This window comes from Beauveria bassiana, assembly GCF_000280675.1.
Source record: "Beauveria bassiana ARSEF 2860 unplaced genomic scaffold BBA_S00009, whole genome shotgun sequence".
In the NCBI taxonomy this organism is placed as follows: domain Eukaryota; kingdom Fungi; phylum Ascomycota; class Sordariomycetes; order Hypocreales; family Cordycipitaceae; genus Beauveria; species Beauveria bassiana.
The window spans coordinates 27,371-52,338 of record NW_007930844.1 but is presented as its reverse complement, the minus strand read 5'-3'; the positions used below and the strand labels follow the sequence as shown (position 1 = coordinate 52,338).

Genomic DNA, 24,968 nt, shown 5'->3' with positions numbered 1-24,968 from the left:
TAATGGCCGACTAATAGACCGGCGATGTTTTTTCCCCCCCAGGGCCTAGGTAATTCTGCGTTTGCTTGAGCATACTTCGTGAGGCACGTTTGTGCTGCCGATACAAGCTTCTACGAACCGCATTCCTCTGGAGAGCGTGATTCCTTTAGTTGAGCATATTTCTATATCACGGGTATCACGGGGTGTAGATCGGAGCTTATTATCAGCAAGTACACCGGTTTCCGTACCATGGTGCATATGTATTAAAGACATGAAAAAGTATCAACGTAGAGTTCCAAATCGGCGCTTCTCGAGTCTCTTTATTCAGTTGTTGCAAAACAAATGTCCAAAGGGCAATTCAATTGGAAACAAGACAGCCAAAAACGCTGCGAGTAGTCAATGCCACCCCTCCCACCCCCAAAAGAGCGCAGTCTATGTTATGTATACCTGAACATGAAAGGAATTGAAGGGGAAAAAAAGAGAAAAAAAGAAACGCGCGCTAATATATATATGTGTGATGATGTATCGGTTCCCAAGCTTGTCTAGGTTTTGGAAAAGGGGAGAAAAAACGCCAATTCAATGTATCGTATGTGCAAGAGGATGATGCGGCCAGCATGACACCCATGATCAGAAGAAACCTTCACGGCTTGGCGACGACGACGACGACGACGACGACGACGACGACGACGACAAGGTCATCGGGTCATCCACGCTCTGCAGCATGTCAATGCCGTCCACGTCGGCGCCAAAGTCCATGACGAGAATCTTAGGAGCCTGCCCCGTGCTGACGATGCGCCGGTAATCGCTCTTGGCAGAGAGGACCCAGCTGGCGTGCCAGCGGGGAAAGTCGAGGAGCTGCCGTCCGGAGCGCAAGTCCCAGACCTTAATGTCGGTGTCGTAGGAGCCCGAGACGAGGCGGCCGGCAACGGAGTCGATATGAAGGCTGCGGACGAGGTTGTCGTGGGCAGCGGGGACCTCGTGAAGGCAGGCGCCGGTGTGGGCGTCCCAGACGCGAATCATCTTGTCATTGCCGGCCGAGGCGATGAGGCGACCGTCCTCGGAGAACTGCGAGCAGGCCAGACCCTTTGTGTGGCCAGCGAATTCGCGAATAGTCCGGCCCGTGTCGAGATCCCAGAGCTTGACGAGGAGGTCGCCCGAGCACGAGACCACGGTGCGGCCGCGCATTTGCACCGCGTTGACGGGCCCGCCGTGGCCGCGAAGCTGCCGCACGAGGTGGCCAGTCGCGCGGTCCCACACGCAAATCGTCGTGTCCTTGCTGCAAGTGACAATGTGGGTGTCGTCAAAGACGAGGTCGAGCACGGCGGCCGTGTGGTGCTCGAGGCGCCGCAGGGGTTTGTACCCGGCCTTGATGTCGTAGACGATGGCGTGGGAGTCGGAGGAGCCGGTGACGAGAATCTCGTCGTCGTACTGCAGGCACAAGATCGAGGCATTGTGGTGGATATCGAACGTGGCGACGTCGGGTGTCGAGACGACTGAGCGCCTCTCGTCCTCGGGGCCAGACGCATAGTGCGTCTCGCCGAGGTTGTTGTCAAAGAGCAACGAGCGGGCGCGCACCACCAGGGGCGGGCCAATGACCAGGAGGCACTCGAAAGTGCGCATGTCCCAGATGCGAATCGTCTTGTCGCGGGAGCCGGAGATGATTTTACGCTCGTCGAACTGGAGACAGTAAACGCTGTCGGTATGTCCGCTGAGATAAACGGGCGACACGTTGCCTTGTTGCCAATGCTGGCTCAGTTGCTGCCTGACCCTGTAAGCGCGCTTCCAGTCGTTGTCGGGGACCGTCTTGGGAATGCCGAGGCCCGTGTTGGGCTGCACGGGACCGCACGCCGCATACGTCTTGCTCATTTCCCGCAAAAAGGACTCGCGCCAAATGTGCTGGTTCTTGATAATCTGCGACCACCACTTGCAGACGGTGCTGAGCTTGGCGAGCGCGGCGGCGTCGAGCTTGGCGAGGATCTGGATGGCCAGCTCAACAGGCAGCGCGCTGATGAAATCCACACGGCTAAAGTCGGCCGGTTTGGACACGGCCTCGGCGTCAATGTCGAAATCGGCGCTGGCACCCGAAGGGACGATGCCGATTCCACTCTCGCGATCATTGCCGTCCTCGCTCGTCGATTCGTGGAGCCAGCGGTTGCGGGCAAAGAATTCATTTTGCATGGCGGCAGAAGCCTTGGCGGCGGCGCCACCATACTCGGGGATATATGGAGGAGCGTCGCCGAGCGCGGGAATGGGAACCTTGGCAGGTGCCGGCTGGGACGGGAGAGCAGTCCGGTACGAGTCGTCCAACCCGTAGGCAGAAGGGGTATGGCGGAGGCCGGTAGCCTGGCGTAGCTTGTTCCAGGTCGAGTTGGCTGTGTAGGGTCTCGTTTCGGGGTACTTCTGCTCGTAGATGGGTTCCTCGTTCCAAAGCACTGGGCGGCGGTGCACCATGACTTTGAAGGAGTGCGAGGCGCGTCGAAACATGCCTTTGAGGGCGCCGGTAGCAGCAGGGCGTTTGTGGTCGGAATTCGAGTAGTCGTCGTTGGAGTCGTCAATGGCATGCTCGTGTGTTCTGTAGTCGTCGTGGATGAAGAGGGCGCTCTTTGGGCGGCGCCATGGCAGAGAAAGACTGAGGCTTCGCGTGCGCTGCTGATCATGGGACCCGGGGTGAGCACCTGCATGCGGGCGCGGGGACGACGACTCAGCGGCAGGCTGAGGACCGGCAGCGGCGTATATCTCACGGCGTACGGCCGCCCAGTCGAAACTGCCAGGCGGCGGGTAAGAAGGCGTTGATTTGCTCATCTTATCTAGTGGTTGCGGGACACCGGGTGTGCCGCGACTGGCAAGGGAACTGCGAGGGAGGCTGCGAGGCGTGGGTGGGGCAGGGCAGTGTGCGGTTGCTGAGCACCACGAAACGGAGCGTTCTGTTGTACTCAATAATAAGGGCGTTTGGGTTTCGTTTTGCAAATCGGCGACTGGGGAGGCAAAAGCAGAAACACAAGGGGTGATTTGCCTACCAGGTATGAGAAGAGAGGGAGGGAGCCGTGCGCTCGGCAAGTGTGTAGTCTGGAGTGCCGACAGGCTACTTGCGTGCGGGCAGGGACGGGAAGCGAATAGAGTAGCCAGAAGAGTGTGACTAAAGTGGCCGTTTCAAGATATGTGAGTGATGCCCAAGCAGCGAAACAAAGTCGGCAAAAGATTGAATCTCGCGTTGTGTTGTGTTGTGTTGTGTTGTGTGTGTTGTGTTGCGGTGACGACTTTGCGGATCCCCTGCAGGGAGGACGAACGATTTTGGGGGCGGTAGATTGGCAAGCAGGAGGAAAAGTAAGTAAAAGGCAAAAGAGCCAGACGGACGGCCAAGTTAGTAACGCGGGGAAGAATTTCTCCAAAGATGAGATCGGAAGAAGAAGGATAGAGAACGAAAGGCAGACTTTTGTCAAGTTGGGGAAGAAAAGGGAAAAGAGAATTAAAGAGAGATGAAGGTGCAGTAGAAAGGCGACGATCAATAGGTAAACAATGAGTAAAACCACTGACTGACTGGCAAAATCTGAAATGTCGCTAAGAATAAATTTGAGTGGCTACAGTGGATAACTTTTAGTGGGCTTTGGTGGGCTTTGGCGTATAACTTTTAGGGGATCCCGGGCTTTTTTAAGGCGTCTACTTTGGGAAGGAGACTGACAGCTGGTAGAAGAGCCAAAAGTCCAATTTCAGAGATTTACTTAATGTTATTTGTCTTTATCAAGCATATTCAGAGACTTCGGTTCTCGGGTTGAGGGAATTTCTAGTTCCCCCCATTTTTTAGGTAGTCGTACCTCGAGTCGCTGCAGAGATCTAGGTTGCCTTGCCACTTGCCTAGGTTCTCTCCGCAAGTGGCCGAGCCCAGTGGAGTTCTTGCTTTTTTTTAGCGCCCTTTACGCCTGCATGCCTGCAACCACTCAAAGTTACAGTCGAAATACAAGATTGTATTCTTCATCCTGTTTGTTCCATTCAATCTTTAATTGTTCGTTTCTTTCCTTTCATCAGTGGCGTCCAAGGTCACGACGCTTTCCTCGATTCCCTTTCATATAACCAGTTGCTATCTTTTTCCAGTGGCGCTAATGGGCTGTGGGGTTGTAAGGGGCTCCTACCCCAGATTCTACTGCGCAAGTATCGAAGATGAGTCCATCAGTATATTGAGAACAAGACTGTCAACAAATGATAGAAATAAGCGATCCTTTCCGACACTCTGCTACAATTTTCTATTCGTTCTCAACAGCGACTGCTCTGCTGGGGCAAAGGCTGGCGTCAGTTGGTAGCCCGCTCTGCAGTATCTGGGCTCTAGTGCGAGGCATCTACAATATCTTGGTTCTGCAAGAATAGTGATGCAGGATGCTACCGACTCTAAAAAAGACATGCTGCTAGGTGACTTGAGGAGGAGGACTGTGCCTTTATTTGCCGTGTGGTGTGGCGGGCACGTCATAGTATCGTCTGCAAGCCAACAGATGTGAGTGACATCGCCAGTAGTTGCATGCATATATTGAGACGCAAGTCAACCCAGACAGCGCCAGGCCGCTCGTACCATACCGGTAAGCTTTACACAATTAATCACACATTACGAAGTATAACGCCACATTATCGCTTCACATTTTCTTCAAGATGACAAGATTGTACACTGTTAAAGCCATCATTAAATCGGCTCCCCGCTGCAAAGCCAGCATACCCTGCAGCAATTTACCCCCACCTCAAATCTGCAGATTCCTCTCACCCCGTGCATCACCCAGCGCATCACCCAGTGCACCCACACTCTGCATCATCAGCCGTGTGGCCGTTCATCGCATAGGCCAACCCACGCATTGCTTTAGCCAACCCAATTACATTGCACCACACAAACGCACGGCAAGACATGGCCTCCCCCACCACCCAAAAAACCGGCTTGGTCCTGCCCCTCCTCTACCGCTTCTTCTTCCTCGTCCTCGAGCCCATCTCTGCCCTGGTCGGCGCCTACTTTTGCCAGGCGCGCCAGGCGCGCTACCTGACTCTGCTCGACGCACCCTCCGCCGCCGCCACGACCTTTACCACCGGCGCCGTACCCCTCGGCACGTCGGTGGCCCTATCCCAGCTCGCCAGCATGTACCTCTTCTTCGCCCTCAACGAGGCCGTAGTGCTGCGCAGCACCGGCGACCTACGTGTCTGGAAGGCCGTGCTGGCGGTGCTGCTGCTGGCCGACTTTGCCCACCTCTACTCGCTGCGGGAGCTGGGACCGCGCATCTACGTCGACGTGCTGGGGTGGAACGCCGGTGGCTGGGGTAACGTGCCCTGGGTGTATGCCGGCGCGACGCTGCGCATCTGTTTCCTGGCGGGCGTGGGCATGAGTAGGAAGGTACCCGTGAAGCAACAATGAGCCAGATTATAAGAGGGCGGCGTTATAGGTTTTAAGGGAAGACTGCAACTCGACAAGTCATCGAGTCGCCACGCTGGTGGATGAGCGAGCTTTGCGGGGATGCGTCGAAAACTCGACAGGAGGTGGTAGCGAGGCAGAGCATTACTGCTTATAGCGATTTCTTTCTCTCAGCAGCCCACTGCCATTCAACCCGGCTTTGTATACATCAAGCGGCTGACTGTCTGGTTTGAAGTCTCACTCGCAGACTGTGTTGCCAGTCGCCCGGGAACAATGACCCTACCTACACTTGTTCTGGTTATGGGAAAGTCACTTTCTGGCCTTGACACTGAAAAGTAATCGACCGCTAATACCCTCATCTGCATGATGGCCTGCTCTTTTGGCCTAGTATATCAGCCTCGCCGGAGGTACGATGTCTCTACTAAAGACTATTGGAATCTTGTTAGCAGGTCTGTGCGACGGAAAGGAGACATGCGCCCACCATGAGACTTGGTATATGTCGCGTCGCTAAAGATTAAGGATCGGGGAGAAATCAAGAAAGAATCCAACGTCACGAAAATGAAGAATAATAAAAAAAAGTATTTACTATATTCGCGGACAGCGCGAGCTGAACAGAGTCAAAATGCCGAATCGATTTGAGTGACAAAGAAGATAATTAGTGCAAAAAGGCGCTCTGATATCTATTTGTGAAGATGCTGTGTTTGGCGCGCGGGTGTTCACTGGCGAATAAGCCGGCGAAACGTGACTCAAACGGCGGCAACTGTGAAGGAAGGCAGAACCGCCAAACACATATGCAAACCATAAACCAACACATACACACCCATTGCGAACCAAGCTACCATGGTACTTGAGTGCTACAACTCAAGAGAGCTCGAATTGGTTTCTCTTTAGTGCCAGCACTACGCACACACATACCATGCCAGCCACTGACCTCCATATCAAAACCGCACGTTTGTCGCTGCGCGAACTGCCGCCAAACAGCCATCTCGTTCACGCGACCAACTGCCTCGCGACATGGGGCTCCGGCTTCGCCGCCGAGCTGGCCGCCATCTTCCCCGAAGCGTGCAAAATTTACAAGGAATTCTGCCACGCCGCCAAGCGCAGCCCCAGCGACCGGTGGCCGCCGCGCAGCCTGACCGGCCAATGCTTGGTGATTGCGCCGCAGCAGGCCGACATTGCGCGTGGCGCGCCCAGCGTGCACATTGTGTGTCTGTTCACATCGTGGGGGTACGGGACGTCGAACCGAAGGACGGGGAAGCCGGGAAAGGACACGGCGGACAGGATCGTGGAGCAGACGAGGACAAGCTTGCAGAAGTTTCGAACAAGAATGGATGAAGCGGCAGCGGCGGACGGGCGGGATGTGTTTATTTACTCGCCCATGTTCAATTCGGGCAAATTTCGCGTGCCTTGGGACAGAACGCTAGAGGTAATTGAAGAGGAGTTTGCGGGTGCCAAGGCAACATGGACAGTGGTGCTTCAGTCGGCACAGCGAAGCAAGTGATGATGCTGGTCATTTCTTGCCGGACCTCATCAGCCCCCGGATTGATTGCGCCACGATTGATTACATAGCAGCACTCAAGATTTCTGCAGGTCGTGGCTATTATTCAGCATCTTTCTCGTTCCCGCGCATCGAGTTCAGCTCTGTGGACCTGTTGTATACGCCACCATTTATGAGGAGTGAAATCTGGTTTAACATCTAACTATTAGCCTAGCAACAGCCAGCTGCATTGCTCGACTGCAACAATACGGAAAATTTGGAACAAATGCAGGGTCATGTGGCTAGCCTCGAGCCATCTCAATTATATCAATAGCACTCTGCGAATTATGCTCGCATCGACCACGTTCAGCCCTGTCGTCGCCTTGACAGCAACCCGACTAACACGAAAATGGACACGGCGAAGAAGAGCCGCCGTGAGTCAACGTTCGGCGAGCCCAAAACGTACTGGCCGCCGCGGGCAAAAGAGGGGTTGGACCCCCAAAATGGGTACGGAGATTGGACATTGGCCCTGAAAACGTTGTGCCGCAGTATTGAATTCTGGCAACCAAAATGATTGAGACGCTTAACGCATCCTCAGACACCGTTATTCGGAGCGGCAAGCGCAGTCACATTGAGACCGGTTCACGGCATCGAAGCTGGCCCCGCCGGAACTGAACGGCCGAACTTTACGGGTCCGTTCAGTGCTTGTTCTCAAGCCACACGCTCCTGTTGGTGTCTTTTCTCCTCGCAGTCACAACATTGTTGAATTTCTAAGCGACAACGGCCACTCTTCCCAGCAAAAAAGCCACTCGCGTAGCCACGGGCGGTGACACAGGATTGGCCGGCACAAGTCAGGATGAGGCCCTGGCATGCTCTGGGGCATACCTCAATCACTTATTCTCTACTCACCTTTTTTTCTTCACCACGATCCTGCTTTCTAAGCCCACCCCGCCGCCCGCTTGGGAACAACCTTGGTGGGCGCCAGACAAGCATGAACTAGCCGCCCAGCCATTCTCCTAGCGCAGCGAGTCCGTCGTGAATGACTACAACCATTCACGCACTTTATATAAAGACTCGGCCTCACCCTGCTGACGCCGTTACGGAAATGGACAGACCGGAAAACAATTTACAAGCTATCACACAAAGCTACACACTGAACACAACTATTTACTTTGCAACTTATATACGACTTACACGGATCAACCCGTTCAGTGCGCCATATAGCCATTGCATTATCTGCCAGTCTAGTCACAGCAACAGCCATGTACGCGTCTATAAAAAAAAAACCAAGTACCGGTTGGAAATGCTAATGTTCATTCCAGGTCAAAGACAGATGCTCCTCCTTACTCTGTCGTGGCGTCCGAGCAGCTCACACTCAGCCTCCGCTACCGCAAACTCACTGCGCGGAGCGAGATTCGCAGAGTCGGGCTGTCCGCTGACGCGCAAAATCCCATTGCCTACGCCACGTTCAACGGCGGCCAGATGGACCAAGTGTGGCTGGATGTCTTTGAGCTCAACTCGCGGCGCGGCTTATCCAAGGTGTCTGGTGGCCATGCCACCTTTGCGCCGCCAGTCGGTGCCTCGGCCTCGCGTGTAGCTACGCTGCGCGACTGGACCTTGCAGCTCGGCCCCGGCGTCGAATACGTTCACTCGACGTCGCTGCTTCTCCGTGATTTACACACGGGTAAGACGGCGCTCGAGATTAAGGGCGCATGCGGCGATCCCGTCGCCTGGAGCCCCGACGGGCGGGCCATCGCCGCGGCGGAGCCGCGCTGTCACCGCGTCGGCGTCTGGGACACACGATCTGGCACGCTTCTTGGCCGCGTCGTCTCTCACATTGACAAGGTTGACTTTGCCGCCTTTACTCCCGACATGCACCTCGTCACGGCCTCGCGCGATGGTACCCTGCGCGTCACAGACCCAGCGACGAGCCGGACCACGGCCAAGCTCGAAATCGAAGGCCTCGGCGCCGCAAATCCGCGCGCTCTGGTCGTCGCCGACAATGAGACAATTGTGTCTGTCTGGGGTGCGTCGGTGCATGTCTGGACGCCGCGCGCAAACCACCTCACCTCGTACACGCTAGCGTCGGTGCGGCGTACCGAGGGCGTCCCGCTGGCGCTGTCCCCCGACGGCAAGTACATGCTCTGCTGGACCGAGGATGGCTTTGACATTATGGATGTGCTGTCTGGCGAGACGGTCGCGGAGCGCCCGGGCGGCGCACTCGTCACGGCGGCGGCGTTTTCGGCGGACGCGAGCGTCGTGCTTCTCGGCCGCATGGACGGCTTCCTCGAGGTCTGGGACATTGCCCGCAAGAAGACCTAGTTTTGGGGGCCTAGGCGCGTTACAACAAGGACGCTGTTTGATGTATTATTTGGTGGTGGAAACGAGAATCTTGGGGGTGCTTGATTAGACAAACTTTTTGAGTCTAAAGGAGTTTGGAGGGGGTTTTACTTGCTCAGAATGGATATGAAAAAAGCACTACATGGTATCGACGCTTGTTTTTTTCTTTTGGTCTGCTTTTCAGTTTCCTTGAAACAAACCACTTTGGATGCAGATTCAGTTTCCGGTTGGTCTCGAGACTTTTCTGAGAACTTGCCTTTTTTTTTCATCATTGACCTGCGTTACTGGCGAGGCTTTTATGATTTCTCTTTGCGTTTATTATCTGCACGTATGGCTGCCTCAACAGCTAAAGCATTACGCAGGCCAACCTAACAAAGCTTACTTGCCACAATTATTACCTTGGGTTCACGAGGTACGGACAATTTCATGTATATTATATCAAAACTAAAAAAAACAAAGAAAAAAAAAATCAAAACTACCTTACAATTACGTCTCATTTCCCGTTCTGTCCAATCTTTGTCGTCCAGTCTTCATGTTCATTCTGAGACGTGCCATCACTGAAGCAGCCCAACTACAACTCACTCCCTCAGAGCAGTCCCATCTCGCGCCGAAACAGCACCTCGGCACCCTCCATTGTACCTCCGGCCTGGGGCACCCGGACCGCGCCCTTGCTCACCAGCTCCATGCCCAGTCGGGCAATCATGCCGTCGCACCCGCGCGCAGCCATGACATCGCCCGACACGGGCAGCGCCTCGTCGAGGCCAGTAATGTTGCTCCGCGTCCGGACCTCGCCAAGCGGCAGCGCAACGTCGGGCACGCCCGCAAACGGGCTGTAAAAGGTGGTGGCCAGGCCCCACGGCTGACGGATAGGCTGCAGCTGAGTGCGCAGGTCCGGCGCGCCGCCATAGTCGCTGTACAGAACAAGCGAGGAGGAGCAGCGCGCGTTGGCGGTGGAGGCGAGGACGTGGGTGCGCAGCCAGCGGCTCACGGTCTCTTGTTGATGCTTGGCGGCAGGGTAGGCGGAGGGCGGCGCGGTGCTAGCCCACAGCCAGCGGCCGTTGGCGGAGGGGTTGACAAAGGGCTTTCGGCCGTTGTGTTTCTCTGCGATCCCGGCCCGGGTCAGCACCTATACTAGTTGGTCGCAATGTTGCGGGTACGTACTGGCATAGTCGGCAAAGAAGGGCGCTCCGACGAGTTTCCACTGCTCGCTGGCTACAATGTGCGCGTACGTGGTGTTGAGGTACTCGGCGAGAGTCGCGTCGCCGACGTCGCTCGGCCGCGTGCTCTTCCACAGAGCCTCCAGATCGAGCTTCTCAACCTTGGTGCCCGTAATCTCCGCCGTCGCATTCACGAACCGGTCGAGCATGCTGTCCACGTCTGCCCTCTTCCCCCGCGGCCACTCCAGCACGTAAAGCGTCTGCGGGTACGCCGGCGCCTCGACCGACCTCCACGACGTGTAGTTGCTCCCGTACAGCACTTGCTGCGCCGTATCCCACAGCGCCGGGTCGCGCGCTAGAAAGCCCGGCGTGTCGAGCGTCGGCGCCAGCGGCGTCACCCCGTCGAGCGTGACGAGGCCCGTCGTGGGCCGGTTGCCAAAGAGGCCGGCAACCTGCGCGGGCTGGCGCACGCTGCCGCCCGTGTCGCTGCCGAGGGCGAGATCCAGCCACGGGTACGCGGCGACGGAGGCGCCCGCGCCCGAGGAGCTGCCTGACGGCACCGAATAGCCGTCGCCGCGCGGGTTGAACGGTAGATGCATGTCGACGGCGTCCGCGGCATAGCGGTCGCCGTTGGCAAACTGCGCGAGCGCCTGGTATCCGACAATGACGGCGCCGGCGTCAATCAGCCGCTGCACGGCCGGCGCGGTAGTCTCGCACGTCGGGTAAAGGTGGTACCACGCGCGGTTGCCGTTGGAGCGGCGCGCGCCGCGCACGCAAAAGAGGTCTTTGATGCCAATGCGCACGCCTGCGAGCGGTCGTGCGGGCGTCGCTGTATAATACAGCCGCGAGGGCACGCCGATGGTCAGGGTCATGGCTGTGCGGATCTGCGCCGACAGCGTCTGCACGCTGCCGTCGGGGTTCTGCAGCAGCGACCCCGTGAACGAGTTGGCAAAGTCGTCGTAGAGAAGCAGCGCGCGGTGCGCCTGACCCGTGTGTACATTAACAAAGTAAGGGCCGGAGGGCAGGCGGCTCGTGTCGTTGAGAGTCTGGACACTGGCAGTGACGTTGAAGAGCTGCACAGAGGCAGAGGAGACGAGCAGACGACTGTCGGCAACGTAGACGCCGCCAGAGAGAAAAGACGCCTGGAAGACATCGTCGCGCTCAAGCCAGCTCTGAAGTAAGGAGTCCAGGCTCGTCGCGTTGCCCGCGCTCTGGACAACCGTGACGGGTGCGAAGCCGCCCGGACTCGGTGAGGAGGCGGCGGGGAGCAGCAGCTCGCCGGCAACGTGCGGATCAATAAAGTACGAGACGCCGTTGAGCTGGACGCTCGCACCGGTAAAGACGACGCTGGCCGAAGCGACACCGCTCAACAGCCCAGCAAGGGCCAAGTGACTGTTTCTCACAAGGCTCAACATCATGCTATCTGCGCAGGCCTAACAAGGAACTTTACTCAAATTGAACAAGTCAAAGAGAACAGGCCAAGGATGAACCACAAGCCGAGGAAGCAACCTCCTGCATGCAACCGCATCCTCTCATGCACTATTTATATCCGATATGGACGCTGCGCAGCACTCAAGAATGATCGAACAGTCTCGGATGAAAAAAGAAACCACTCATTGCACAAGTACTATGACAAGGTGGACATGCCGAGCCCAGAACGTCCATAATGTTCGACGAGGTGATCTAGAATGGATGAGCAGCTTCAAGGTAGATCTTCATGCCAACAATGGCCGTGCGGTCGGAAGCTTGACTAGCGTAGCCCAAGATCTATTCCTCTTTGACAATAGATTGGCCTGGGCGAGCCTTGGCGAGATGGAGACTTCAGAGCCCATTGCCATGATTATCTGATTCTGGCTGCGCGACTTCAAAGTGCCGACCGACACTACGCAGATCACAGCATCCGCCAAGGTGGACAGAAAGACGTAATTCTTCGAGGGCTGCCTTGGTTTGTTCGGATAGATTAAATATATGATAGTTGCAAGTCTCCACATGGCGTTCTCGGTGCAACTAAATGTCTTGCAGAGGAGCCGAGCTGAAACAGACAAATTTTTCCTCGCGATCTGTGGTGGGTATGTAGATGTTCGCCAGAATGTTGCAAACCGCAATAAATCAGAAAAAAGAGCACGCTCTAAACGATTCCACCTCCATGTCGCTCCAAATGCTTCGTCTCCAGTTTAATGTACCCCTCGCTACATTCCAATGCTCATGACAACTTCTCCACACAACGTGTTTGTTTATCTCACCAACGCCACTGAAATTGCCCATAAATTGCTTTGCTGTTCTCAACACCCTGCAATGACTGTCTTCTCCTTTTACCTGTTCTTGCGCTACTCGAATTCGATTTGTCGCCACTCGGTCTCGTGACGCCGTTTGTTGTCGAGTCCAGGTCGTTGGACTACGCAGCCCAGCCCAGCGTCTCCAGATTATTCTTTGCTTCGGACGCCGTCATGCTGCAGACACCCAGTTGTCGTGCTTGAGCGCCGCGGCGCAGGCGCTGGAGCGATGCGCCGACCTTCCAGTTTTCGGACTCGTCGATTACAAAGAGATATCGTTTGCCGTCCTGGTCACGAACTGTCGCACGAAGCAAATGGAGCCCTCTGGCTTTCCACTCGCCGGACTGGCCAGTCGGAGAGGTGTTAGTTTTGCCAAATTTTTGCTCGCAAAGACCGAGACGGCAACAGTCCTTGCACGCCTTGAGCATCTCAGTCAGATACATGTCCGCATCTTCGCCAATAAATGGCTTGTTAGGATCTCTGTCTCCTGCGCGTGCACGGCCTGTCGCCATCTTGTAAAGCAGATTCGCACTCTTGTTGTTGGGGTGGGGGATCGAAGAAGACGCATAATTCAAACAGTGCGGGGGGCACCATACCTCGACCAATTTGAGGGTCCATGCCTTGACGTCCCATTCGCGTTGTGGTACACCGCGAACGTCATCGTCAATGAAGAGACCTTCAGTGGTGATTCGCAAGATAAGACCGTCCGTGACGGTTCCCACGCCCGATATGAGTTGGCTCGCGGGTGTCTTGGCATATTGGTTCATAAACAGGTAAACTGCCTGTATGACAATCTTGTCTGGATCTTTGGTGGTATACGGACCACGCATAGAAGGTGGAGGGGACGTGTGGGCTGTTGTGTGAGAGGGTGCCCAGGAGCCATCCGAGGCCATCGAGCCCCCCGAATTCCTTCGTTGGCGTCTCCTTGGCTTATCGTATGGGCGGTATGAGAACGAGTCTTCGTCAGTACTAACAAATGTCCTCGCGGTCGGCGCTGGTGGTTGCTTCTTAGGTGGGCTCGATGGTGCCTTTGATGTGATAGAACTCGGTGCTGGAGGCTTTCCATTAGGCCACATGCTCATTTTCTCCCCAACGCCAGAATAGGCATAACTGCTTCCGACACGATCCGTTGTCGGCGAAGGTATTTGTGTCGGTGCTGCCGCTTTTGCCTTCTCAGCGGCAGCCTTCTCTGCAGCAGTTTTAACCTCTGCCGCTTTGGCTTGGGCAGCTTTGGCTTCTGCAACCTTGGCCGCCGCAGCCTTGGCCTCTGCAATTTTGGCCTCTTTTCCGTTTTTGTCGGCGATTTCTTTCTCCTTCCGTTGCTTCTCCTTTTCGCGTTCCATTCTCTCCTTTGCTTCCTTGGCACGAAGTTCTGCCAGGCGTTTGGCGAGCTCCTCACGGCGCTTCTGCTCAGCTTCTTTGGCTTTTCGCTCCTCTTCCTTCTTTCTCATCTCATCTCGTGCCTTTTCCCAGGAGCCCTTGGCTGATGGTTTGGGATTCTCCGGTCTCTTATTCCCGGTCGGAGGTGGCGGCTTCTGCCAGGATGATTGGGGCTTCTCGGCGCCCGCGTTTCGAGGAGGGGGGGGAGGTGGTGGTGATTGAGGCGGCGGGTCATTGGGAGGGGGGCTATTTGGAGGCGGGTTGTTTGGTGGCGGATTGTTGGGCGGCGGCGTGGAGGCATAGCCGCCGGGAGCAGGTCCGGCCCTTGTGCCAGAGTGTGGTGGAGGAGGGGGAGGAGAACCGGATGCCTTGGACTTGGAACTGGAAGAGGAGCCCGAATCGTTTTGCGTGCGCCCGAGAGCCCAGGCGCCAAAACCAACACCAATAATCAGAAGGGTTATGCCCATGTTGCCGAGACCTTGGAAGCTATCCCACCAGGCACGAAACGCAGGCGCCATGCTTTGACACAGCGCCACGAGTATCAGGGCCGAGGCGAAGCCGGCGACAAAACTGTTGATATTGGGCTGCAGAGACGGCAGATAGAGAAACCCAGAGCCAGCTGAGTGTTCAGGGATTACAAAAATGTCATATTTGCCTGGAGGAAGACCACCCGACCGCGGCATCTCGCCATGAGGCGGGGGCGGAGGGGGCGCACTCATAATGGGTGCGCCTCAGGCTGAGCGAGCAAAAAGAGAAACGCCAGAGACCAGTTCAAAAATAGGACACTATAGTCGGGGGTATCTTGAGGACGCCATTGGAGTGAGGGGGTTGTGCGGTCGTCAGAAGATGGTCGAAGCTGCAACGTGGTGTTAGCCTGTGCTAAGAGCAGAGCAAGTGACATATGGCAATCAAAACACACCAACGAGGGAAGAATAGGCAAGAAGCGAAGCAAATGATGCAGTAACTGACTGACGTAGCGTTCTCAAGCCAGCCGAGGAATGAATCGATCGAAGAGAGAATAGGAGGCGGGTAAGTGTGGCTGGTCGTCGGTCGTCGGTCGTCGTTGAGCTTGTTGTTTAGCTTGCCCCCACGGGCGGATAACACAGGCCAGCACGATGTGGTATTTGCTTTATGCAATGATGTTAGTTATCGACGGGACAAGTATGAAGCTTGTTGGGATGAGCGAAACCAGGTTTGTTCAAGGAAGAGAAATCGACCTGCAGCAAGGCAGAGCAGCTGAGATTTGGGGGACGGAGAGCCGATGGATCACGGTGGTCCTTGTGTTTACTTTGGCTGGGGGAGGGATCAAGGGTCAGCGACTTTTTTTTTCCACGGCCCCACCTTTGAAATCTTTGGTGCTTTCCGACCGCGTCTTGTAGGGGGCTTTTGGAGGGCGTTTTGGCGGCCTGCCGGGCCGTCAGAGCTTATTAGCGCAGCAAACACCGGCAAACGGAGCACAGAGGCTGCCAACTGCCAGCTGGCCACTGAAGCTCTCCTCCGTCTTTTACCTTTGTCCAGTGCGCCCGCTTCGCATACCTCCATCAACAATCACATCACAATGCTGAAATTACGACACACACTGCCCGCCTCCTCATTTTGACCTTGCTGCTCTCATCATCAGTGAGCCAATCACCCTGCACCACAAAATGGTACCGATGATGAACCAGCGACGGGGGGGCTGCCTCTCGGCGCCACTGTCGACATGGCCCAGTCGTTCATTGGCGTATTACAGCACACACTTGCCTTGGTGACGAAATGCTTGTACAACGCATGAGAGCGGATGTTGTTCGCAGGAGTAAGCCTTGTCTCGCCACTTTTTAGACCTCTTGTTTACCGCCTCCCAACGCCCTTTCTTTGTCCTATCATCGCAAATCAAGGCGCGGGACTTGAGAAATCCCGCGGCAATTGTTGCGCAGCGGGCGTAGATGGCTTGAAATGAAGCGCCCGCAGGGTCTTTGGCAAGTGTCGCGTTCCAGAAGCTTTCTCCTCTTGTATGCAATATTATCTGCAATTCAGCCGTCCTCGCAGGCTAACAAACAGCTCAATGCTGCCGAAACGTTTAAATATTACATGTCATGCACCATTGACCGTAGGCGTTGATGCCCAACGACGACAACCTCCAACCGGGTCGTCTCCCAGTCTGACCCGGCCGAGTCAGGGTTGAGGGGCTAGTTAGAAGCTCAAAATCAACTATCAGTAATCTGTACATGCAGATGTTGTGTATATAGGCGGTCAAGCCTGTGTAGCCTCGTCTATCTTTTTGTTTCCTGCAGCGGGAATCCACATGTTCTCCCTGCTGCATGCATGACCAGGTTTCTTTTCACACACGAGACAACGATTGTACGACGCATCGCAACATTGGCACCGATACGCGCCGCGTCGCCTACTATCCTCTTCGCACAGGCTCAATAATACCTTGAATGGTCTGTCGCCTACAGAAAAAATGGCCAATTTTCCACTTCCCGAACCGAAATCGAAGGCCAAACGAGAAGCGTGTGGCTCTGCTCATTGTTGTCTCGCGCTCGTCCTTTTTCGACACGACGCTAGTAGCTTTGCGTTGCTGGGCAACCCAAGATACACTTAGCTCCATCTCTCTGACGTAGCCACCACGGCTAGACCCGTCCTGCCGCTCTGCATGCATTCCGGAGCCAACTAGTCAGCTAGTGAACACTTCGTTTGCCGTCACCCAATCAAGGACTTGCGGCATGAAGGTGCTCGGGAGCCAGTCTTTACTCTCAACGCTCCGCGACGCCGCATCGTCATCTGATGCCGGCGGCTCGAGAAACACTTGGTTTCGGCGACGGCTCGGCACTAACGGAGTGGAAGACGAGGGACCCTTGTGCTTATGCTTACCCATCCTGCCGCGGTATTGACAAGCAAAGTCTCCGCCCACAAAAGCACAGGATGTGGTCGCGGTACGGATACCCACGTGTAGAATCATGTATTCCAGGTAGAGACATACATACGTGCAATGAGACACTTTTGTAAGGCTGGGCCGTGGGCACATAGACAACCACCAGTCCGGTAGTTATGGCCAGCGGCCAACGTATCGTGAAAGCCGTTGAATTGCAAGCGTTTGCAGGTTGACCGTCTCAATGAGTGCGGCTGCATCACCCCGCAAGCTAGTAAATGGCTGGGGGGTGCAAAGGGAAGGTCCTCCTACTTAGGGCCATGCTTCAATCTACCCTCTAATTACGGACTACTTACCTCGCATTAACAATTTTGCCCAGAACACCCAATGAAGAAAGCGTGACCCCGCCCACAAGCCAGAACACCGTGGTGATCAAGTCAAGTGGGGTTATTGGCGCTCAGCTCAGTAAAAGTAAACGTAATAGCAATAAGGCGTACGTAGCCTGAGCGCCTACGAACCGAAAATCGGCAGCGTGCAAGTAGCCGCTGCATGCACAGCACTGGTCGCGGAGCAGCAGGATACGCCATGTCGTGTCACGACGACGCTGCAGGTCGATCGATGCAGGAAGATTACAGAATAGGTTCCCCCACACGAAGGGATTGGCAGGATTTGACAATGCAATAAGTCAATTGCCTTCTTTCTGCTCTGGTTTCAATTGTTCAAGTTGTCATACTAGCCAGTTTTCCATGTGTCAGTTCGACGAAGATGGGGTAGTTAAGCCTACTGTGTCCGAGATTTCAAATTCGGCTCGCCGAGGATCGCCAAGCCGCTTCTCGACGCCACGCCGGGCCAAACGTTCGGAACGGCGCGTGAGAACGTTTCCAGAACCTTTTTCCAAGGTTTTGCGGAATTTTTTCGAAGGAACAACAAGAGTTATAACTACTCGACCACTTAGCTCACCCTTCATTACTCGCCTTTGTCCCCCCCCCCCCCTTCCTTGCCATCATTTCACAACTTCATTGGACCTCGTGCACCCAAAACCACCACCTGACCACAGTTGTCGAATAAACTTTTTTGCTGATTTTTGGTGGTTAGTTGGCGAGAAAGCGGCGACCAATTTGCTTCTCGGCGTGTCAAGCAACTAACCAACCAAACCGACCATGTCGAGGCTCGTGAAAAGACAAAGGCCTGGGCGCTGATCCGGGGGAACTGGATGTTAAGTTTGTACACGTTGACCCGAAGCACCAGTGCTGAGATGCAGCGTGGCAATGGCATAGAGCGTCAAGGAGACCAACAAGAGGGGTCCGGTGACGTACATGCAGACATCGCCCGAGGTCAGGGGCTTTGCGCAAAGTTTGGCTTCAAGCTCGTTGATACCTATGCCGTTGGTTTCTTTGACGAGGCGGACCAGCCTGCGACGAGATCGCCACCTTGGTTCAGCCTGTCGGGACAGCACGCGCCTCATCAAGTACGGGCAGCAATCGCTGAACTGCCGTAGAACAGATGACTCCGAGGTTCATGACTTTGATATAATGTTCATGTATATTGATAATTAGTCTACCGTGTTGAGGATGTCTGCAGTGGAGATGCATAAGCATGGCTCATTCCCGGAAAAAGGGATGGAAAAACACACATAGCCCAAATAAATTGCAAATGCCCGCCAAGATATGAATGGTTGTAACACAAATCAAAGTTCACGCCTGATACCCGCTAAAGAGCAGCAGAAGCACGCGAATCATCCAGAAACAGCCACTGTACAAGCGGTGCGCCAGCCAGCCGAGCTGTACAGCAGCCTCCGCGGCGGCCACACACAGCCGGATCGCCAGAGCCAGCACCGGAAGCCCGAGCCGCAGTCACATCTTCTGAATACGCTTGTTGGCGACACCCAGCTTGCCGCGAACGCGCGCCTCGTCCTCGTCGAGCACGTCGAGCATCTGCGTCTGTCGCTCCACCTCCTCGTTGATCTGCAGGCCCATCTCCTTTTGCCGCCGAATAATGGCCGTCAACTGGTCGAGCTGCAGATCCTGCGTCTCCATCTCCTGCTTCTGCAGCAGCAATACGCCCTGGTTGTCCAGCTCACGCGTCTTGTCTGTCTCCGAGGCCGGGGCGCCGCCGCCGAGGCGACGGCCACCGGGGCGCGCGCCGTTGAGCAGCTTCGCCTTTTCTGGGGATGACGCGGCCAGGCCGCCTCCGCCGCGCGCGCCGCTGCTGCTGTTGCCAGCGCTGGTTGGCATGCTATTCGCCAGCTTGTCGAGGCCTTCCCGCTCCATCTTGGCCGTTGACACGAGATCGCGCCTGCGCCGCAGCTCACCGTCGCCGATGCGGCCCGATTCCTGCAGTTTCCTGAGGCCTTCTGCAAGGCGCACAATCAGCGTGCCGCCGCGGACGATCGACTTGCGGGCGGACGCCGCGGCCTCGGCCACCGCCGTCATGTTGCCACTGTCCGCGGCGCCGTCTCGTTTCGACAGCGCGATCCGCGCATCGTGAAGGTGCTGCTTGAGCTCCTTGTGTAGCTCGAGCCACGCCGCAGGGTCGGCGGCACCGGAAGCGACGTTGGCCGCCCGTCCGCCCGCTGAGGCGGCTGAATTTGTGGTGCTGGAGTTGGGAAGGTTGAGGAATGCCCGCCACGCCGAGGTATCGCGCCACTGCCGCTCGGGCGCCTCCGCAATCGCCTTGAGGTAGCGCTCGAGGCCGACTTGGCGATCGCGGGTCAGGTCCGGCGATTTGACTGTCGACTTGAGCCAGTACTTCTTTGGCAACGGCTGAGGCGGCTCCGCGCCGGCTTGTTGGAGCAGCGCCTGGTGCAGGTTGTTAAAGTCCGAGTAGCGCTTCTGCACGACGTACGACCGCAGCGGCAGCCGCAGAGTGATGTTGTATAGTGTATATGGCTTCCCTGAGCCCTCGTCCGAGATGCTCGTGGATGGAATGGCAATCTCCGGGGGCGGCGCCATCGTCTGCCGATGCGTGACGCCTCCAGCTCAATGTGTGAATGGCTTTCCTGGTGTGCTCGACCGTCTGGCTCGCGGATGCCAAGTCGTCCCAAATTGATTGTAATGATAAGCCACTGGGTGATGGAGAAGGCCGATGCTTTTATGAAGGGGTATCGTCGGCGGTGAAGTGTTAGTGGTCGCGTGGTCCCGTCTAAGTGAAGTCGTCAGGCGGCTGGAGGGTGATGATGCAAGATGTTTCTCACAGGTGTACAGTGGAGTGCCAGAATGTTTCTGGGTGTCACAGTTGGTGCCTACCTACCCTAGCACACTAGGTAGGTTCCTACCGACCTAGGTAGTGCGTCATGTGCGTGAGGCGGCCCCGACCGTGCAGGTACCTATGTACTCGTCTAGGTACAAGCCAAGGTAATTAACTTAGTTGGGCGGTCTTGAGAACTGCCCTCTTCCATGAGTTGGACGAGACGACATCACTGCCTCGTAAGGCCGACTTTTTCTCAATAAAAATGTACGTTTCTTGTAACCCGTGTGCGTGTTGACCAATTTATTTGGATTCCATCCCCGCAAACTGTCCGATGGATCATGCAGACACAGACTTTTGTCCAATGCTTTTAACTGTAATTACACTGCTTCACTCAGGTTTGCCCAGCCGTCAAACTCGCCCCAACTGTAATTTGCTCGCAGCACAGCCTTGGCTCTACGGGCTCTGCGCGGGCATCATCAGCTTTTCTCCTTTGCTCCAGATCAAATGCAGTCCATTCGTTAAATCGTCACATGCGCTCCATGAGCTTTTCAAAACGTCTCCTGGTCCTCTGCAGCCTCTCCCTCCTCAGGAATTTCAAAGCCCTCCTCGGTCGAGTACAGAATGGTTTGAATCTGCTTCACGAGCCCGTCTTCCTGCTTGTCGATTTCAGGATCCTCGTCAATGGCCTGCTGGATGAGTAGCTCGATGTCACGTAGCTTGCTAAAGTAAAAGTCGCGCTCGCGCTCGAGACCCACAACAGTCTCCTTCAGCGTGGCATTCTCTTGCTGGAGGGCGGCTGAAGGCGCGCCGGCCGTTCTAGGGGCGGCACGGCCGGGAGCGCTCGGTGTGGTACCGCCTCTTCTGGCGGCACCACCGCTGGATGCTACTGCTGCCTTTGGGCCTCCTGTCGCGAGTGTTCCCCCCTTTCGGCGGGCGACAGCATCATATTCGTGATCGGGAAAGTTGAGGTCCCAAAACTTCTTTGTCCACTGCAAGAACTCGAGGTTGTCCTGCATCTTGCACTTGACGAGCTGCTCGATCGGGATCGGCTTGTCGATCTGGTGCTTTGTGAAGGCGTCTGATACTGCGGTTAAGGAGGGCTCGGCCTTCGTTTGAGATGGTGGCTCAACTTACTTTGCAGGACCTTGAAGTTTTGAACGTATGCGTATTCGCCATTGACATTAAACTTAACCTTGTGCATAGGCACATCCATGTATATACTGTCATAGACTTGGCAGAGAGCAGCGCTATGGTGATGTTAGTCGCTCGCCGTTGACGTTGTGGCGGTAGCTCGTCGCTCGCAATATGAAGCGGGGGAGGGGTAAAAAAGCGTTTGCTACGTACCCGGTGCCGCATTGCTCGACTTTGGTGATGTTGAGCTGGAGCAGGTTATTCAACCACTGAACGAGTTCTTGCCTATGTTTATCGAAGCCGTCAGTTCTGTTCGCGGGGCTTCCATGGCGCGCAAGCCGAAGCTGCGGTGAAGCCTACCGAGATTCGCCCATGGTGTCCTGTTTGCAGTGCGTTGGATGTCGGGTCGGAGGGCTTGGAGACGATAACGCTGAAAGAAACCTGATATGCGAAAAACGAGACTCGAAATGGCGTTGGGGATATCAAGCTGCCCTGTATGTAAAATGCTCCTTTGGGGGAATTGGTGGCAACAGGCAGCAGGGAAACAATGGTTGCTCGTGAGATTAATCAATTTGTTGTACCTAGCTAGGTATGGAGTACGCGCCAGGGGCGCATTGAAAGCGACCGGCTTTACTGGTCGGCCAATCAACCAATGGACGTGATCCACCGTCTAACGTTAACTAGCACCGCCAAAGCAAAAAGTGCAAACTGGCTGTGGATCACGTGCAGCATCCAGGACCCCTCCAGGCACCGCAAGCCGTCCTGAAGTGGCAGAATGTGGAAAGCTCGATTCACCGCCAAAATTTTCAAAGCGGCAGAAAATTATCAGTACTTGTGAAGGCCGTAAATCTTGTCTGGTCTCGAGGTGCGCCTGATTTGACAGCATTCGGAAATATACTTTCTCACAGATAAAATGGCTCCCGCACAAAAGAGAAAACCAGTCGAGGATGATTTTATCCACACGATATCGGACAACGAGGAATTTGTCGCCGAGGAGGAAGTGATGCTGACCGAGCCACCCAAGAAGAAATCCAAGACGACTAAAAAAGCAAAGAAAGCTTCCAAAGCCAACGATGTATCGGCAGATGAGGATCAGGAAGTGGACGGGATCTGGGGCCAAAAAGATGATGATGATGGCGCCATGGACTCCGAGTTTGAATTCATGGCGGACAATGCCGGCGACCTTGGCGAGGAAGAATTCGAGGGTTGGGGTTTCGACGGTGCTAGAAAAAGCATGAATATGAACAAGAAGATGGTGGACATTGATGCGATCATTCGACGAAGAAAAGAACGAAAGGGCGAAGTCCCTTCAGACCACGAAAACGAGGACGGAAACGAAGAAGATCCAGTCCAGGATAGCATGGAACTGGACGATGGTGACGATGAGGTCCTTGCCGATGACGCATTCGGCATGCATGTTGACCTGGGGTCAGAGGAAGATGAGGAAGACAAAGAGGATGGTGACAAGGAAGCAGATGACGAGGATGAGGAGGGCGATGCGTCAGACAACGATTCTGTGGCCACGCCGGAGGCCCATCCCGACGATGACGACGTATCCGACGCCAGCGACCAAGCTGATGCCGAGGAAGAAGCCAAGCGCGCTGCTTTCTTTGCTCCAGAAGAGAAGCCCAAGGGCGGAAAGGATGAAAGAGTTTCTTCTTTTCAAGCCATGTCTCTTTCTCGCCCAATTCTTCGCGGTCTTACCAATGTCGGTTTCACTAAGCCCACCCCGATTCAGGCCAAGACCATACCCATAGCTCTGATGGGCAAGGATCTTGTCGGCGGAGCCGTCACTGGCTCTGGCAAAACGGGCGCTTTCATCATTCCTATTCTTGAGCGACTGCTTTACAGACCCAAGAAAGTACCCACGACCCGAGTTGTCGTTCTTACGCCGACTCGTGAATTGGCAATCCAGTGTCACGCTGTCGCTACCAAACTGGCGGCGCACACCGACATCAAGTTCACACTGGCTGTTGGAGGTCTTAGCCTGAAAGTCCAAGAAGCTGAGCTCCGTCTCCGTCCCGATGTTATTATCGCTACGCCTGGTCGCTTTATTGATCACATGCGCAACTCGGCCAGCTTTCCTATCGACACTGTCGAGATTCTTGTACTTGATGAAGCCGATCGAATGTTGGAAGACGGTTTCGCCGACGAACTGAACGAGATTCTAACCACTTTGCCCAAATCTCGCCAGACCATGCTGTTCTCTGCGACCATGACGTCAACTGTTGATAGACTTATCCGTGTTGGAATGAACAAGCCCGCCAGAGTCATGGTTGACTCGCAAAAGAGGACTGTGGGCACGCTGGTGCAAGAATTTGTTCGCCTGCGTCCCGGTCGAGAAAACAAGCGTATGGGCTACTTGGCACACATCTGCAAAACTTTATACACAGAAAGAGTCATAATTTTCTTTCGCCAAAAGAAGGATGCTCATGAAGCCCGTATCATTTTTGGTATTTTAGGAATGACTTGTGCGGAGCTTCACGGTAGCATGAGCCAGACAGGAGTAAGTTTCCATGCGATGCAAAACTTTCTGTCTTTGATGTATTAACATTGGATAGCGTATTGAAAGCGTAGAAGCTTTCCGAGATGGCAAGGTCAACTACCTCCTCGCGACCGACCTGGCGTCTCGTGGTCTGGATATCAAGGGCGTCGACACAGTCATCAATTACGAAGCACCGCAGTCGCTGGAAATTTACGTACACAGAGTCGGTCGTACAGCCCGTGCCGGCCGCAAAGGCGTGGCTTTGACGCTGGCTGCTGAATCTGACAGAAAGGTTGTCAAGGCTGCAGTCAAGGCAGGCAAAGCCCAAGGGGCTAAGATCACGAGTCGCGTCATAGAGAATGAAAAGGCAGACAAGTTGCAGGCCCAGATTGATGGTATGCAGCGGGAGATTAAGGAGATCATGCAGGAAGAAAAGGAAGAGAAACAGTTTGCAAACGCAGAAATGCAGGTCAGAAAGGGAGAAAACATGATTGAGCACGAATTCGAGATCAAGTCGCGCCCCAAGCGAACGTGGTTTGAGACGGAGCACGACAAGAAAAAGGCCAAGGAGGCTGGCAAGGCTGAGCTGAACGGTGCGCGCGAGGGGTCGAAGAAGAAGTTGTTGGGCAAGGTCAGCAACAAGGTCAGGAAGCGACTGGACAACAAGGCGGAGCGAGCAGAGGGCATGGGATGGAGGAAGGGCAAGACGGATGCGTTGAATGCAAAGACAAAGCAGAGCCAAAAGGGAGGCCCAAAGGGAAAGAAGGGCAAGTCGAGCGGACGCAAGTGAAGAAGGGCAGCATGAGATGTTGACGGAGCACGGCGTTTTAGTGTACATGATGCATATACTTGGAAGTTGGCAAAAAATGTGTTCATTTCTGGTTGAACCGAGAGCCATTTTGACATTTGCATGTCGTATTGTCGGAGTGGTATCGAATATCTGCTGACATAGTCGTCTGGTGTCAAATGTGTGGAATGTGAGGCCTATGTCTAACAGCGACCCTTGCATCTGCGTGCGCTAGGGTATATGATCCTCTGTGCAACCAGGTCAATCACACGCCAGGAAATGAATGCCATGCAAAAGCTAATAATGAGGAAACTAGAGAATGCCCAGAGTACGTATTGAGGACTGGGGAGTCTGATAGGGTGAAAGAAATATGCGTCATTCATCGCTGCTAGGCAAAGGTGCTTATCGCGGAAGTCCTGAATTGTTGTGAAACTCAGTTACTCTATGTAATCTCACCAATTTTGAGGCAGAAGAGTGATTTAGAAGTCTGATTATAGTTATTATAGTCCGAATGCAATTATAAAAGCTCAAAGTACCGCGGC

At 54.9% G+C, this 24,968-nt stretch overlaps 9 protein-coding genes across 9 annotated transcripts; 4 read left to right on the top strand and 5 right to left on the bottom strand.

Moving 5' to 3' along the window:
• Positions 1–606: 606 nt before the first annotated feature.
• Positions 607–2,781, bottom strand: BBA_04011 (WD domain-containing protein; the record flags this gene model as incomplete). Its single annotated transcript, XM_008599108.1, has 1 exon — positions 607–2,781. The coding sequence occupies one exon, from the start codon at positions 2,779–2,781 to the stop codon at positions 607–609; it is 2,175 nt and encodes a 724-aa protein (XP_008597330.1).
• A 2,080-nt stretch (positions 2,782–4,861) lies between these two features.
• Positions 4,862–5,359, top strand: BBA_04010 (uncharacterized protein; the record flags this gene model as incomplete). The annotated part of the gene is made up of 1 exon (XM_008599107.1): positions 4,862–5,359. The coding sequence occupies one exon, from the start codon at positions 4,862–4,864 to the stop codon at positions 5,357–5,359; it is 498 nt and encodes a 165-aa protein (XP_008597329.1).
• Positions 5,360–6,272: 913 nt separating this feature from the next.
• BBA_04009 (ADP-ribose 1''-phosphate phosphatase) lies at positions 6,273–6,857 on the top strand (the record flags this gene model as incomplete). The annotated part of the gene is made up of 1 exon (XM_008599106.1): positions 6,273–6,857. One exon carries the CDS (start codon positions 6,273–6,275, stop codon positions 6,855–6,857), a length of 585 nt encoding a protein of 194 aa, XP_008597328.1.
• Positions 6,858–7,180: 323 nt separating this feature from the next.
• On the top strand, positions 7,181–9,155 carry BBA_04008 (ribosome assembly protein 4; the record flags this gene model as incomplete). Its single annotated transcript, XM_008599105.1, has 4 exons — positions 7,181–7,267; positions 7,432–7,525; positions 8,082–8,097; positions 8,156–9,155. 4 exons carry the CDS (start codon positions 7,181–7,183, stop codon positions 9,153–9,155), a joined length of 1,197 nt encoding a protein of 398 aa, XP_008597327.1.
• Positions 9,156–9,759: 604 nt separating this feature from the next.
• BBA_04007 (glutamyl-tRNA(Gln) amidotransferase) lies at positions 9,760–11,745 on the bottom strand (the record flags this gene model as incomplete). The annotated part of the gene is made up of 2 exons (XM_008599104.1): positions 9,760–10,274; positions 10,335–11,745. 2 exons carry the CDS (start codon positions 11,743–11,745, stop codon positions 9,760–9,762), a joined length of 1,926 nt encoding a protein of 641 aa, XP_008597326.1.
• Positions 11,746–12,725: 980 nt separating this feature from the next.
• Positions 12,726–14,702, bottom strand: BBA_04006 (trans-sialidase-like protein; the record flags this gene model as incomplete). Its single annotated transcript, XM_008599103.1, has 1 exon — positions 12,726–14,702. The coding sequence occupies one exon, from the start codon at positions 14,700–14,702 to the stop codon at positions 12,726–12,728; it is 1,977 nt and encodes a 658-aa protein (XP_008597325.1).
• A 3,985-nt stretch (positions 14,703–18,687) lies between these two features.
• BBA_04005 (PX domain-containing protein) lies at positions 18,688–19,785 on the bottom strand (the record flags this gene model as incomplete). The annotated part of the gene is made up of 1 exon (XM_008599102.1): positions 18,688–19,785. One exon carries the CDS (start codon positions 19,783–19,785, stop codon positions 18,688–18,690), a length of 1,098 nt encoding a protein of 365 aa, XP_008597324.1.
• Positions 19,786–20,571: 786 nt separating this feature from the next.
• On the bottom strand, positions 20,572–21,528 carry BBA_04004 (EB1-like domain-containing protein; the record flags this gene model as incomplete). Its single annotated transcript, XM_008599101.1, has 4 exons — positions 20,572–21,101; positions 21,158–21,270; positions 21,368–21,439; positions 21,515–21,528. 4 exons carry the CDS (start codon positions 21,526–21,528, stop codon positions 20,572–20,574), a joined length of 729 nt encoding a protein of 242 aa, XP_008597323.1.
• Positions 21,529–22,067: 539 nt separating this feature from the next.
• On the top strand, positions 22,068–24,429 carry BBA_04003 (DEAD/DEAH box helicase; the record flags this gene model as incomplete). The annotated part of the gene is made up of 2 exons (XM_008599100.1): positions 22,068–23,660; positions 23,716–24,429. 2 exons carry the CDS (start codon positions 22,068–22,070, stop codon positions 24,427–24,429), a joined length of 2,307 nt encoding a protein of 768 aa, XP_008597322.1.
• Between the last annotated feature and the right edge of the window lie 539 nt (positions 24,430–24,968).